Source organism: Hypanus sabinus, chromosome 9 (genome assembly GCF_030144855.1).
Source record: "Hypanus sabinus isolate sHypSab1 chromosome 9, sHypSab1.hap1, whole genome shotgun sequence".
In the NCBI taxonomy this organism is placed as follows: Eukaryota; Metazoa; Chordata; class Chondrichthyes; order Myliobatiformes; family Dasyatidae; genus Hypanus; species Hypanus sabinus.
The window spans coordinates 55,825,006-55,840,201 of NC_082714.1; the positions used below are offsets into that span (position 1 = coordinate 55,825,006).

Consider the following 15,196-nt stretch of genomic DNA (forward strand, 5'->3'; position numbering starts at 1 on the left):
CTCCCAAGAATCTTCATCTTCACATCAAAGTACTAAAAACAAATCAACAACAAACATTTTTGAATTATTGACACCAAAGATAACTCTCCAGATCACCGATAAAATAATTTGTGGTATCTTCCATGTCTAAACTTCTCATTTAAAAGGTAGACAGCACAGGAGTTGAAGTCTTCTGAAGTTGGGCTAGAATTTACTTCGAACTAGAGAGACAAGAATTCTAACCACTGAGTCAAACTTGGCACTGATTACTTCGATAAAGCTTAAAAACGGTCATCAAATCCCACTATTTCCAGCTGACATTTGGCTTGGTACAAAAGGAAATGTTTAAAAAAATTCAAAAGAAAGTAAGGCAGAATCAGTACCAGGTCAAACACCTCGAGCTCAATTACCGTTTCTCCTCAATACTGCCCGACCGAGTACTTTCATTTTTCACTACACACTACCAGCATGCACACATTTCTTGCTGATGTACATTGCTCAAAAAAATGGTAGCCAGACACAGAAGGTACTTGAAAAGCTGAGACATCTCCAGCAATGACACTCCTACCTTAAAGTCGCGACTCAATTGCGGGGTGTACTCTGATGTCCACAGTGCTCGGACCAAGGAAGCTAATTGTTCGGTGACCTCTCCACGCGAGTCTGACTGGCATTTGGATCGGTATAAAACTCCATTCGATTTGGAGGTCTTATCTTGGTCCAGCTGCTCGTCTTCTCGCTGCTGGCCCCGGGAGTCCCCTGCCTCGGGTGAGTCCAGGCCGCTGACCGACAAGTCCCGATATTGTTCCAAGGCGAGAAACTCGGCGAAGAGTTCGGTGTTGCTCAGACACTGCAACACGGCGTTCATGAAGCAGGTGTTCCCGTGGTTTTTGAGGCCGGACACCCCGGGCGGCTGCCAGCGATCCCCGGAGGCCGGCGAAAAGCAGCTGTCGGATGAGTCGCTACGCTCTGCGATGGCCGGGTGATTGACACCGCTCATCATCATGATAATGGAGGAGGCCGAGGTAACGACTCCGACCCCAGGTCCCAATCCGATCCCCATACCCAGGGCTGCGCCTGCCCCCGCCGTTCGGAAGCTCTTAAAGCCGCCATCGTCCTTGTCATCTTCGGCTGACTCCTCGGTGCCGAAGTGCGAAAGGGTGGACAGTGTCTTTAACACCCGGCTCATGAAGCTCCCGACCGAGCGCGTTGAACCCCGCCTGAAAAGTTTCTTGCTGAAAGATTTCTTCTCTTTAGCTGCCGACTTAGACATCTTGCCGACTCCCTCCAAAACAAATAACGTGAATGTAAAAATTAACACCTCCCACCAACACATATAAATACTAGAAATTCTCTAATTCATTACAAACTTTTTTAAAATATATACGTAATTCTAAAAGGCAGCTTTCTTATTTGCAATTTGAGATTAAAGCAACACATATTTGAAAACAAACAAGAGTTGTGAAATACAAAAAATAGAAACAATACTTATTCAAGACTTAAACGGAAATAATAAGATGAGACTGAATTTGCAAAATATTCCCTCTTTTAAAAATGCGACGGGATGAATCTAAAGGCAATACCGCAAGTTTCAAACTTACAGTATCGAGCGGCAGCGGCTCACTGAGCTGGAAGCGGGTGAGCGCCTCCTCCGGGCCTGAACCCACACTGACCCCGGCGCTGTTGTTCGCTCCCGGCGCCGGTTTTTTTCTCAGTAAGGCGCCGGAGCCAGTGGGCGCCTCTGGATTCCGCGGCCCTGCTCCTTCAGTCGGCCGGTGATCGCCATCGCCCCGCAATCAAGCGCGGGTCGTGCAGAGAGACGGTGCCTGGCGGCTCGATTGCCCTCGCTTCCCTCTCCACCAGGTCGCACAGCCCCGACGCGGATCTTAGCTGGAGCTCCACGGGTATCCGCGGCCTGCGGGCTGCCAGCCGCTGTCCGGGCCGACGCCCTGCGCCTGCCTCATTATCTTGCTCCCCCTTGCACCTCGCTATTGCCGAGTCCCAGTCCGTGTTGAAGGTAAACGTTCCTCGCCCCCACCCCTAATTCCACCTGGCCCGACCACCTCGGCCGCTCCGACCACTTCACTGTACCATCACTCGGACGGCCCAGCCAGCTCTCTCGCTCCCCCTTCCTCTCCCTCTCCCTCCAGTGGGCGGCGTCCTTCCCTCTTCGCCATGGCAACCACGGAGTCCTTCCCCTCCTTCAACTTCGATTGGTTCGTTGTATCCGTGCTTCTTTTCCTATTCGAAATAGTGAATGTCTATCACGCCCCTCGCAGCACTTTTGATTGGGCAAAGTCGATGTCAATCATCTGCCCCTCCCTGCGGCATTTGATTTAAAGGTGAGCAAAATAATCAGGGTTAATTCGTTTACAAGGGAGGGGTTGTGATGCATTTAGGAATGCGCTAGCGCCGCTAATTTCTTTCGTGGGAATTTCGTGTAGAGTGGAAAGCGATTACGAGTCTGTCTGTAACACACGTAATGATCCGTTCAAGCTTCAGGTGCTAAACATCAAAATAAACTGCAGCGTTGCAGTTTATTTAAAAGAAAGAGAAATTTCTCTGAGTACCTCGTAGGTCAGTCAGGAGGCATGTATGGAAAGAAACATTTCAGGTCTGAAGATTCCGTTGCTAATTATGTAAAATTTTATCTGACGTGTTGATGTACTTTAAATTTGAAAGCATGCATCCAGCTAAGATGTACCCATCCGCCACTACTCTCTGCTACTCTCACTGAAACAACTTTAGATCCGAGGTGCGTTAGCAAACTTGGGTGATGGTGGAGAGGAGTTTCTATCACTAGAAGCATATGCAAGGATCCGTGTTGAGGCTGGACGTGGGTGAGAGTATAGGTGGACTATTAAGAAAGTTTGTAGACAGTATGAAAAATTGTAGGAGTTGTAGTTCACGAAGAAGATAATCTAACGATACTGTGGGAGTCATATCAGTAGGAAAGTTAAGGCAGAACAATAACAGATGAAGTTTAATCCAGTGTGGCTGTGAGGTACACTGCATTCTGCGATTGCAAGTGTTACGATTAAGTGAATAGGTTACAGCGTGATTGATGAATAAATAGGAAACGTTATTTATAATACACTAGCGGCCACTTTATTAGGTACACCTGTGCACCTGTTCGTTAAAGCAAGTATCCAATCAGCCTATCATGTGGCAGCAGCATAAAAACATACGGACTTGGTCGAGAGGTTCAGGCCAAACAAGAAATGTGATCTAACTGACTTTAGCTGTGAAATGGTTGTTGGCGTCAGACAGGGTGATTTGAGTATCTCATAAACTGCTGATCTCTTGGGATTTTCATGCCCAGCATTCTTTAGGGTTCAGAAAAAATGGTGTGAAGAACAAAATAAATCTAGTGAACTGCAGTTAGGTCAGCAGAGAATGATCAGACTGGATCAAGCTGGATAGGAAGGAGGCAGTAACTCAAGTAACCATCTGTAACAACAGTGGTGTGCAGAACAACATCTTGGAATGCTCAACACATCAGACCTCGAAGTGAATATGGGCTAATAGGGTGGCCACAGAGAGTCTGTGGAAATGTTGAGCAGATTGTGCCATTGTTAATCGGAACTTTAAAAGAATGAGGTGTTCTTTTGGAAGCATACACGGGAGATTGTTCAGGTGGGTGCTGAGAAATGCCACCCTTTCCCCCTTCATGGTGTGTAGCTAGAATGGGGGGGGGGCTTGCTTTAAAAGAAGAGGTTGCCTTTTTAAGACAGGTGAAGTGGAATTTCTGCTGAGGATCGTGACTCTACCCCAGAGATCAGCAGAGGCCAACGTATTAAATATAATCAAGGTAATGATTGCTAAACTTGCAATTAATGGAATTTTGGTGGATAGGAGAGGATGAGGAAGTGGTGTTGGGCCAAGATTGGATCAGCAATGTCTGACTGAATGACAGAGTAGACTTGAGGGCTGATTTGATGTACACCTGCACCTATTTCTTAGTTAATTTTTTTCTTTATCCACCATTACTATCTAGTCTGCTGAGTGTTTCCTGTATAATTCATGTTCTAAGTAATATCAACATTGGATTGGTTTTAAATTAAACTGGTAAAGTAATTAGTGAAAAAGAAAATGAGTAGCATCAATATTTGGATCTTCACCAACTCAATAATATCAGGTTTTGTGGGGAGTACTCCTGGAACACCAGAGTAATTTTCATTTCTTTAAATAAGTGATTCTTGCTACAGAGGGAGTACACCAAGGGTTTACTAGACTCGTTCTCTAGGATGGTACTTCTGCCACATAGGAGACTGTAGGCCAGGCCACTATCCAGAAATATTTAGAATCATGAAGGGTGATCTTAGTGAAATAGAAAATTCTGGCATGACAGGGTATGTATTTCTCCTGACTGAATTGTCAACTAGCAATTATAGTCTCAAAAAAGGGGGGGGATGAAGTAGGGAAAGTTTTCTTCACTCATTAAAGGATGGTGAACATTTGAACACTCTACCCTAACATGCTTTGGTAGTTCATATCAGATAGATATTTAGATTTTCAAGGTATCAAAGGAAATGCCAATGGGTTAGAAAATTAGCCATGATCTTGTTGAATAGAAGGGAAAGCTGGAGGGGCAGAGCAGCCCACTCCTGATATATCCTACTTCTTAGATAGCATGTCAAGTGATACTAGAGAATGTAGGAGCAAGTGGAAATTGAAATTCCAAAAAGCAACATTCTATGTATCTATGACTCAGAGATTAAGGTGCAGTCATTATAATGCTTCAAGGAAAGAGAAGGTCACAGAAGGAAGTCATAAAGTTTTGAAGAAGTTGTAGTTTTGAAATTGATTGGTGGTTGAAGATAGATTATCATTACCATGAGTCAGACAAGGCGAGGTTCCGTGAGGTGATGTTGCTCCAGCTGGCATGAGATTTCTCACTTTTGGTTGCACCTCGGGGTCAAGACTGGCTTAATTCCACTCAGGTTCCGTGCATTTGATGTGACTGATGGGGATCTGTGAACCAGCATGGGAAATCCTCATTGTGCATTTTTGTTTTTCACTGCTGGTCTTCTGATTCAGAAACTTCAGATTTTCAATACTATCTCTGGTATTCCTCCTCCATTTTCATTGGTCTTGAGCCAGAAATTCCATGCAGCTGAGAGAATATTACTTTTATTCAAGGTAGCTTTTGGAACATCCTGAAGGTTGTTTCTGTTTTCCTGCCATTCTCTTCCCATAATGGAGCCTGGAAGAAGGTGCTTGATTCAGGAATCTATCATCAGTCTGCCCAGTGATTATCTTTAATTTCTCCAGTAAGCCACAGTCAGACCACTTTTCTAGTTTCACTTTCAAACTGTTGTTGTAAACTATGCATTTATGTTTAAATGTCTGCCACTGCTTGTTCACTGTCACACAGCTTTAATATAGCTTCCCAATTGGTGTCTCATACCTTACAGCTTCATACTTTGAACATTGAACTTTGAACATTTAGATTGAACATCATAGTTTTGGGTTGAATTAAATCACAACAAAGCACAAGAACTATTGCTTTATCCTTTCCATCTAGATTTCCTAAATCTTTCCTCACTTGAACCCTCCCCACCCCAAATATTTGAGTTGAAGCTTAATTTAAAACCTTGATTATATGGTTTGCTAGGACACCACTTCTAGTGTAATTCAACAAAAAACTTGCAGCCAAGTGGCTACCTCTTTTCCCGTAAACTGTTACCAATGCTCCACAAACTGAACCCATTTCTCCCACATGTTTAATTCTCTACCTTGTTAACCTCATGATAATTTGTGAAGCATCACAAAGAAAACTATGTGGTTCTGCTTTTCTAATTTTAGACCCTGACAAAACTCAAGCTGGACATCGGAAAATGGGTTATTGGTGAGTTTGTGCCTCTTGATAGTTCTTTCAACTAGCAGAGAATTTTTTGTAGAGGTACAGCCAGCTCAGAAATACAATTTGGGTTATGGTCTCATAGTCTTTTTGATTTCTGATATTCCGAGCTGATATCACTAGCATTGAATCGAACTGGCAGACAGAGTACATTCTTGGGAGTTTTTTTTTATTTAGAGATGCAGCACATTGCAGGCCTTCCAGCCTAGTGAGCCGGTGTCCCCCACATGACCAATTACCCCACTGACCAGTATGCTTCTGGAATGTGGGAAGAAACCTATGTGGTCATGGGGAGAACATACTAACTCCTTGCAGTTAGTGGCAGAATTGAACTTCGCCCATGGCTCAATTTGCCCTGAAATATCATGGGGTCGAGAATCAATGTTTAAAAACTTCCATGACCACTGTCAAGCCACCTCTGGTTAGCCTACCCTGCTGGTGGGCCAAAATGTATTCAGTAATTGAGATGGAGGAGTCTTTCATATAAAATGGGATTCTGAGTGCAGCTGTCAAGGCCCTGCTTAACCAGCCGTTGGGACAACTCTCCCAATTTAGACAACAGCCCCCTCATGCATGGAAAGGTTTTTGCAAGTTGGCTGGGCTGTGTTTGAATTCTGTGCCTAAGTCAATGCCAGGTGCTGTCAGATTTTATCCACTTTCTATTTTAGCTGGAGTAATATAACCCAGTAACTTGCTGGACCATTTCAGAAAATAGGGAAGGGCTAACCTGCTGTGGGTCAGAAAGTGAGACCAAGTAAAAATAGCAGTTTTCTTTCCCTAGAGGGTATTGGAGAATCAGATAGAGACTTCAAGATTATTAGTAGTTTCAGAGTCATGATTGATAAGATCACTCTTTTAATGTTAGTTTATGCTTTTACAACAATCATCCTCAATGCTTTCTTTGAAATTACACAAACTTCACACCTCCCAATTCACACTCACACCACAAGTGTCTAAATGAATTTTAATCAGCATTGTCTGGTCTGTGAATCAGGGCCTATTGTTCAGAGCTGCATTTTAAATTAAATCTACATTCTATATTCAGATATGAAGATTGGTGACTGAAGTTATTTGCTAGATGTACTAAACCAAAAACAACACTCTAACACCCTTACTCAGAGCACAGCACAGAAACAGGCTTTTTGGCCCATCTAGTCTGTGCCAAACCATTTAGATTGCCTACTCCCATTGACCTGCACCTGGCCCATAGCCCTCCACACCCCTACCATCCACAAAGCTATCCAAATTTCACCGAAATGTTGAAATCGAGCTTGCATGCACCATTTGGGTTGGCCACTCATTCTACACTTTCACGGGCCTCTGAGTGAAGAAGTTTGCCCTCATGTTCCCTTTAAACTTTTCACCTTTCAGCCTTCACCCATGGCCTCTGGTTGTAGTTCCACCCAACCTCAGTGGAAAAAAATTGCTTGCACTTACCGTATCTATACCCTTCATAATTTTGTATACCTTGATCAAATCTCCCCTCAATCTTCTACGTTCCAAGGGATAAAGTCCTAACTTACTCTATCTTCCTCCATACCTGCAAAATATTCTTTCAACCTGATTTACATCTTTCCTTATGCATACCTTTGTTTCAATAACTCCTAACATCAATGCTCAACTTCAATCTGTCCAGTTCAAATTGAAAATAAGTAATGGACCTAATGTAGCGATGTGCTGAAATAACGACATGCAACCAGTAAATCGTTTCGAGACTAGTTTATTCAAACTTCGCGGCGCTGGCATTTAATCCCTAGCGCCTGCCCCCTCCGGGCGGAAATGACGTCAGATGTGCATTACCAAAGTCTCCCCGCGCGCGCCGGCTGTTTGTGAGCTGGTGCGCCTGCGCAGAAAGTGGGTCGCCACTCTAATACCAATTGTTCAAAAACTGCACTATTCCTGCATATCATTGTTCCCTGTGACTAGCAGGAAGTTGAGGAATTTAGGAAATGATACTAAGGCAAGAAAATAGATTCATCCATGATCTCACTGAATATCTGAGCAAACTTGAGCCACAAGGTGTCAGGCACGCTCGCGAAGGAATGGAGGAACAGCAAGATCTTTGGGAAGAGACGGAAACGAAAGGTTAAACATCAGAATCAGAGCCTCGAAGGAGTGACTGAAGGACACCACAAGGTGCTTCATCCTGTCCAACACAGTATAAGAGTCCTCCCCAAATAATCAGAGAATGCGGGAAGCGTATGCCAGCCACAATTAACTTGCCAAGATTAAACCAAGAACACAAGGGCTTAGCTACTCCAGTTAAGATAACAATTAGTAAATACAGATGCTCAAAACCCCTAGCAACTCAACACTCTAAGGCAAACCACAGGGCTCATGACACAAGGCTTAGGTTCACTTCATCTAACTTATTATGGAAAGCTTTGAAGAGTCCCTCCTTAATCTTCTTGATCCTAGGAAATACTCCTGAAAGCGCAAACATGAGAAAATCTGCAGATGCTGGAAATTCAAACAACAACACACACAAAATGCTGGTGGAACACAGCAGGCCAGGCAGCATCTAGAGGGAGAAGCACTGTCAACGTTTCGGGCCAAGACCCTTTGCCAGGACTAACCGAAAAGAAAGGTATTAACAGATTTGAAAAATACTTCTGAAATCTCATTTTATTATTTAACCCTTGGAGTCAAAGCTTCTTTTTGGTATACATCACAACTACTCCAAGGGGAGAAAATCCCTCCTCGGGTGCAATGCTTTAACTGCTAATAATATTGCAGCTGTAAGCTAATTAAGTCTTTTCAAAGTTGTATCAAGAATTCACGTACAAGTGCTAAATTTCCATTTTTTTAAATTATTTCCAGCATTTGAGTGTAACATTTTAGTGATCTGTGTATATAAACTTTTGAGTGCCTTGTCTATGCCATTGCATATATCCTTCTACAAAGCAATAGAATATTACTCTTTGTCCAAAACATTAATTGTTTATTCCCCTCCAAGTTGTTTAGATCCATCAGTATATTGTGTGTTCCAGCACCGTGTGTTTATAGAACACCTTTACCTTGCTCCAAAGTGATAAGCAGAGTTTTCTTTATTTTCTTAATCTGTCAATGTTTCTTTGTAACTTTTACCTTCTATTTGCATTGTTATCTAAGCAATTAAATGATGAATGAATAGTTAAAAACTCAACAACAGGACCTCTTTGGAAGACTGTCAGAGTTTTCATAAAGCACAAGAAGACATTCTGAAAATGCTAGAAATCCAGAGTAACACACACAATATGCTGGTGGAGCTCAGCATGTAGGCATCATTTAGGGAGAGGAATAAACAATCAATATTTTAGACCCAAACCCTTCATCAGGACTGGAAAGAAATGGGGAAGAAACCACAATAAGAAGCTGTTGGGGGGGGGGGGGGGTGCGGGAAGGAGGAGTTCAAGCCAGACGATGATAGGCGAAAATAAGTGAGGGGGAAGATAGATGGGTGGGGCAAAGGGATGAAGTGCGAAGCGGGGAAATGATAGGTGGAAAAGGTAAAGGGCTGAAAAAGAAGGAATCTGATAGGAGAGGGCCATGAGAGAAAGGGAGGGAGAAGGGCACCAGAGGGAGGTGATAGGCAGGTAAAGAGAAGAGAAGTGGTGAGAGGGGAGCCAAAATGGGGAATGGAAAAGAAAGGAGGGGGAGAAGATCTCATCTTGGTAGTAGTGGAGGCCATGGACAGACATGTTGGAATGGAAATGGTTGGCCATCAGGAAGCCCTACTTTTTGCAGACAGAGTAAAAGTGCTCAACAAAGCGCCCACCCCCCCCCCCCCCCAATCTACACTGGGTCTCACCTATGTAAAGGAGGCCACACTGGGAGCACCAGATACAGTAGATGACCTGACAGACTGGCAGATGAAGTGTTGCCTCACCTGGAAGTACTGTTCGGGGCTCTGAATGGTGGGGGGGGGGGGGGGGGGGGAGGTGAATGGATAGGGGAAGCAATTTTTCCACTTGCAATGATATGCCAAAAGGGACATCAGTGGGGAGGGACAAATGGGAAAGGAATCATGGAAAGAACCTGCAAACTATGGGGGAGGGGTAGGTAAGGATGTGTTTAATGGTAAGGTCCCATTGAAAATAATGGAAGTCGTGGAGAATGATGTGCTGGATGAGGAGGCTCATGGAGTGGTAGGTAAGGACAAGAGGAAGTCTATTTCCCCTAAGGCAGCAGGAAGATGGAGTGTGAGCGGATGTCTGGGAAACATAGGCAATGTGGGTAAGGGCAGCAGCAATGGTAGAGAAAAGGAAACCCTGTTATTTGAAGGAGTGATCTCTGATGTTCCAGAAAGGAAAAGCTTATCCTGAGGACAGATACTGTGAAAATGGAGCAATAGCATTTTTACAATTGACAGGGTGGGAAGAGGCATAGTCCAGATAGCAATGGGAATCAGGTGGCTGGTAAAAGATAACAGCAAACAGTCTGTATCCAGAGCTGGAGCCGGAGAGACTGAGAAAAGAGAGAGAGAGGTGTCAGGAGTGGTCCAAGTGAATTTAAGGGCAGGGTTGGAGGCAAAGTTGATGAAATTGATGAGCTCAGCAAGGGTGCATGAAGCAACACCAATATAGTCATCAATGTAGTGCAGAACAAGTTAGAGCGTTACCAGTGAAGGCTTCAAACATGGGCTGTTTCACACAGCCAATGAAAAGGCAGGTATTGCTGTGGTGAATGTGGGTGGCCATTGCTACATCTTGGGTTTGGAGAAAGTGGGAAGAGCTGAAAGAGAAATAGTTGAGTGTTGGGATTAGTTCCAGCAGATGGAAAAGTGGGGTGATGGAGGGGAGCTGGTTAGGTTGGTTGACTAGAAAGAAGTGGAGAGCTTTAAGGTCACCTTTATGGGCAATAGAAGTGTACAGGCTCCGGACATCCATCATGAAAATGAAGCAATTAGAACCAGGGGACTGAGAGTTGAAGAAATCAAGAGTGCGTGAAGTATCATGGATGCAGATGGGAAGTGACTGAACCAAGAAAGGTAAAATGGAATTGAGGTTTGCAGATGTGAATTCAGTGAGACAGGAGCAGGCACAAACTACAGGCCTACCCAGACAGTCAGGTTTGTGGATCTTGGGTAGGAGGTAGAAATGAGCAGTGTGTGGTAAAGGAACTATGAGGTTGGTGGTGATGGATGGGAGATCTCCAGAGCTGGTGAGAGTGGTGATGGTGTGGGAGACAATAAGCTGATGGTCCTGAGTGAGGTTCTCTTCAAGGCTTTGACCAGCAGCCAAGCGGTGTTTGGGATTAATTAGTCAGAGCAGGCAGGGGCAAGCACAGCAGCCGTCATCAGAGTGGACAGAGTCAGAGTGGTGATCTTAAGGTTTTAGCTCTTCAAGGCTTCAGTGAAGACTCAGAGAAAGCAAAACTCAAGTTTTTTTTCTCTTTTTCTTCTTTATATCTACTCAGCTAAGTAGAGACGACAGGCAGGTTAGTGCAATGCTCCACTTGTGGGATATGGGAAGGCAGGAAGACCTCCAGTATCTCTGACTACTACAACTGTGAGGTGTGCGTTCAGCTGCAGCTTCTAAAAATCCGCATTAAGGAGTTGGAGCTGGAATTGAATGAACCCCAGGTCATTCGGGAGAACAAGCAGGTGATAGGTAGTTACACCCAAGGTGCAGGACACAGGAAACTGGGTGACAGTCAGGAAGGGGAAAGGAGTTAAGGAGCCAGTGCAGAGTACCCCTGTGTCCATCCCCTCAACAAGTAAGTCACTTTGGATGCTGTCGGCGGGCATGACCTAACTGAAGGAAGTCACAGTGATCAGGTCTCTGGCACTGAATCTGCCTCTGTGACTCAGACAGGAAGGGGGAAGAAGGGGCTTGCTGTGGCGACCGGGGATTCCATAGTTAGGGGAACAGACAGGAGGTTCTGTGAGCAGGAATGAGATTCCCGGATGCTATGTTGCCTTCTGAGTGCCTAGGTCCAGGATATCTCAGATCAACTCCTTAGCATTCTTCAGTGGGAGGATGAACTGCCTGAGGTTGTGGTCCTTGTAGGAATTAGTGACATGGTTAGGACGAGTGATGAGGTTCTGCATAGGGAGTTAGGTGCTAAATTAAAGGGTAGGACCTCCAGGGTTGTGATCTCAGGATTGCTACCCACACTACATGCAAGTGAGGCCAGAAACAGGAAGATTATATGTTTTAATACTTGGCTAAGGATCTGGTGTAGGAGGGAGGGCACAAGATTCTCAGATCCTTGGTCTTTCTTTTAGGGAAGATGGGAGATGTACAGAAGGAATGGTTTTCACCTGAACTGGAGGCGCTAATATCTTAACAGGAAGGTTTGTTAATGCTGCACGGTGGGGTTTAAACTAGAGTTGCAGGAGGATGGGAACCAGAGAGCCAGAACAGTGAGTGGAGAGGTTGTGGAGGCCGATGTAGGTAAGATTTCAGACCAAATTAGCAATCAAAAGGTTGAGCATGGTGTGACAAAACCGAAAAGGGTGAATACAGGACTGAAGGTGTTGTATCTGAATGCATGCAGTATACAGAATAAGGTGGATGAAGTTGCAGCACAGTTGCAGATTGGCAGGTATGATGTTTGTAGGTATCACGGAATCATGACTGAAAGATTATAGCTGAGAATTTAATGTCCAAAGATACACATTGTATTGAAAGAATAGGCAGAAAGGCAGAGGGGCCAGAGTGGCTCTGTTGGTAAAGAAATGAAATTATATCATTAGATAGGGGTGACATAGGGTCGAAGGTGTTGAATCATTGTGGATAGAACTAAGGAACTACAAAGGTAAATAGATCCTACTGGGAGTTGTATACAGACCCCCAAATAGTAGTATGGATGTAGCCTACAAATTACAATGGGAGATAGAAAATGCATGCCAAAAGGACAATGTTACAATTGTCATTGGGGACTTCAATATGCAGGTAGAATGGGAAAATCAGGTTGGTGCCAGATTCCAGGAGGGGGAATTTCTAGAGTGCCTATGAGATGGCTTTATACAGCAGCTTGTGGCTGAGCCCACCAGAGGACCAGCTATTCTGGATTGGGTTTTGTGCAATGAACCAGAATTGATTAGAAAGCTTAAGGTAAAAGGACCCTTAAAGGAAACTGGTCATAAGTTGATCAAATTCACCCCGAAATTTGAGGAGGAGAAACTAAACTCAGATGTATCAGTATCACAGTAGACAGACATGAGAGAGGAGTTGGCCAGAATTGATTGGAAAAGAACACTGGCAGGGATGATGGCAGAGCAGTAATGGCTGAAATTTTTGGAAGCAATTCTGAAGGCACAGAATATCTACATCCCAAAGAGAAAGCAGTTTTCTAAAGGAAAGATGACACAACCATGCTAACAAGAGAAGTCAAAGCCAAATAATAGGGCATATAATACAGCAAAAATTAGTGGGAAGTTAGAGGATTGGGAAGCTTTTAACAACCAACAGAAGGCAACTAAAAAAGTCATTAAGAAGGTAAAGATGGAATACAAGAGTGAGTTAGCCAATATTAAAGAGGATACCAAAAGTGACTTCAGATACATAAAGTGTAAAAGAGATGAGAGTGGATATTGAACTCCTGGAAAATGATGCTGGAGAGGTAGCAATGGGGGACAATGAAATGGCAGATGAATTGAATAAGTATTTTGCATCTGTCTTCACTGTGGAAGACACTAGCAGTACGATGGAAGTCCCAGCTGTTAGGGGCATGAAGTGTGTAAAGTTACCATTACCAGAGAGAAGGTTCTTGGGAAACTGAAAGGTCTCAAGTTAGATAAGTTACCTGGACCAGGAAGACTCTTGATTGGTCAGGGCATGAAGGTATATAGATCTTTGTATTTTCTCTCTGTTTAGAAAATAGTCACCCCTTTAATTTCTTCTACCAAAGGGCATGACCATACACTTTCTGACACTATATTCCATCTGCCACTTCTTTGCCCAGTTTCTTAATCTGAGTCCTTCTGTAGCCTCTCTACTTCCTCAAAGCTACCTGCGCTCCATCTATCTTTGTGTTGGCTGCAAACCTTGCCACAAAGCCATCAATTCCATCATCCATATCATTGACATTAAAAGAATCAGTCCAAACACGGACCACTGTGAAACACTACAAGTCATGAGCAGCCAACCAGGAAAGGCTCCCTTTATCCCCACTCTTTTCCTTCTGCCAATCTGCCACTGCTTTATCCATGCTAGAATCTTTCCTGTAATGGCATGGGCTCATAGCTTGTTAAGCAGCCTCATGGGTGGCACCTTGTCAAAGGCCTTCTGAAAATCCAAGTACACAACATCCACCGATTCTCCTTTGTCTATCCTGCTTGTTATTTCTTTAAACAATTCCAACAGGTTTGTCAGGCAAAATTTTCCCTTGAGGAAACCATGTTGACTACAGCCCAGTTCATCATGTGCCTCCAAGTACCCCTAAACAACATCCTTAAAAATCGATTCTAACACCTTCCCAACCACTGAGATCAGACTAACTGGCCTATAGTGTCGTTTCTTCTGCCTCTCTTCCTTCTTGTAGAGTGGAGTGACATTTGCAGTTCTCCAGTTTTCCAGAACCATTCCAGAATCTAGTGATTCTTGAAAGATCATTACTAATGCCTCCACAATCTCTTCAGCCGCCTCTTTCAGAACCCTGGGGTGTACACTGTCTGGTCCAGGTGACTTATCTACCTTCAGACCATTCAGTTTCCTAAGAAAACCTTCTTAGTAATGGTAACTTCACACTCTTCATAACCCCTGACACTATCTTCTACAGTGAAGACTGGTGCAAAATACTGATTCATCTGCCATTTCATTACTCCATCTCCAGCATCATTTTCCAGCAGTCTGATATCCACTCTCGTCTTTCTTTTATAATTTACTGTATATATCTGAAGAAACTCTTGGTATCCCCTTTAATGTTAAAGAGGAAAACTTTCGTATTCCATCTTTACCTTCTTAATGACTTTTTAGTTGCCTTCTGATGGTTTTTAAAAGCTTCCCAATCTTCTAACTTCTCACTATTTTTTGGTCTATTATATGCCCACTCTTTGAATTTTATGTTGACTTTGACCTCTTGTTTGCCACCATTGTGACATCTTGCCTTTAGGATACTTCTTCCTCTTGGGGATGTATCTATCCTGTGCCTGCTGAATTGCTTCCAAAAATTCCAGCTATTGTTGCTCTATCATCATCCCCACCAGAAGTTCCTTTCCAATCAGTTCTGGCCAACTCCCCCCACCCCCCCCCCCCATGCCTCTGAACTTCCTTTTACTCCACTGTAATACTGAAACATTTGACTTTAGCTTCTCCTTCTCAAATTTCAAGGTGAATTCGATGATCACTTGCCAATAAGGGTTCTTTTATCCTAAGTTCTCTAATCAATTCCATTTCATTGCACAAAACCCAATCTGGAATAGCTGATCCT

General features: G+C 43.8%; 1 protein-coding gene and 1 long non-coding RNA gene across 4 annotated transcripts in view; one reads left to right on the forward strand and one right to left on the reverse strand.

Annotated features, from left to right (window-relative positions):
* The window catches only part of usp31 (ubiquitin specific peptidase 31), a 132,568-nt gene extending 130,448 nt beyond the window's left edge, over nt 1-2,120 (reverse strand). For 2 of the 3 annotated variants that reach the window (XM_059979713.1, XM_059979711.1), the window contains exons 1-2: nt 1,578-2,120; nt 548-1,261 (exon numbers count right to left, since the gene is read on the reverse strand). In XM_059979713.1, the coding sequence (XP_059835696.1) occupies nt 548-1,249 (702 nt within the window). In that variant the 5' untranslated portion in view covers nt 1,250-1,261; nt 1,578-2,120. The remainder of the gene's footprint in view (nt 1-547; nt 1,262-1,577) is intronic. The other variant, XM_059979712.1, reaches the window with a different exon arrangement.
* A 60-nt stretch (nt 2,121-2,180) lies between these two features.
* On the forward strand, nt 2,181-9,173 carry LOC132399412 (uncharacterized). Its single transcript, XR_009513992.1, has 3 exons — nt 2,181-2,318; nt 5,785-5,827; nt 8,258-9,173. It is a non-coding gene; the product is annotated as an uncharacterized LOC132399412 (long non-coding RNA).
* Nucleotides 9,174-15,196: the final 6,023 nt, after the last annotated feature.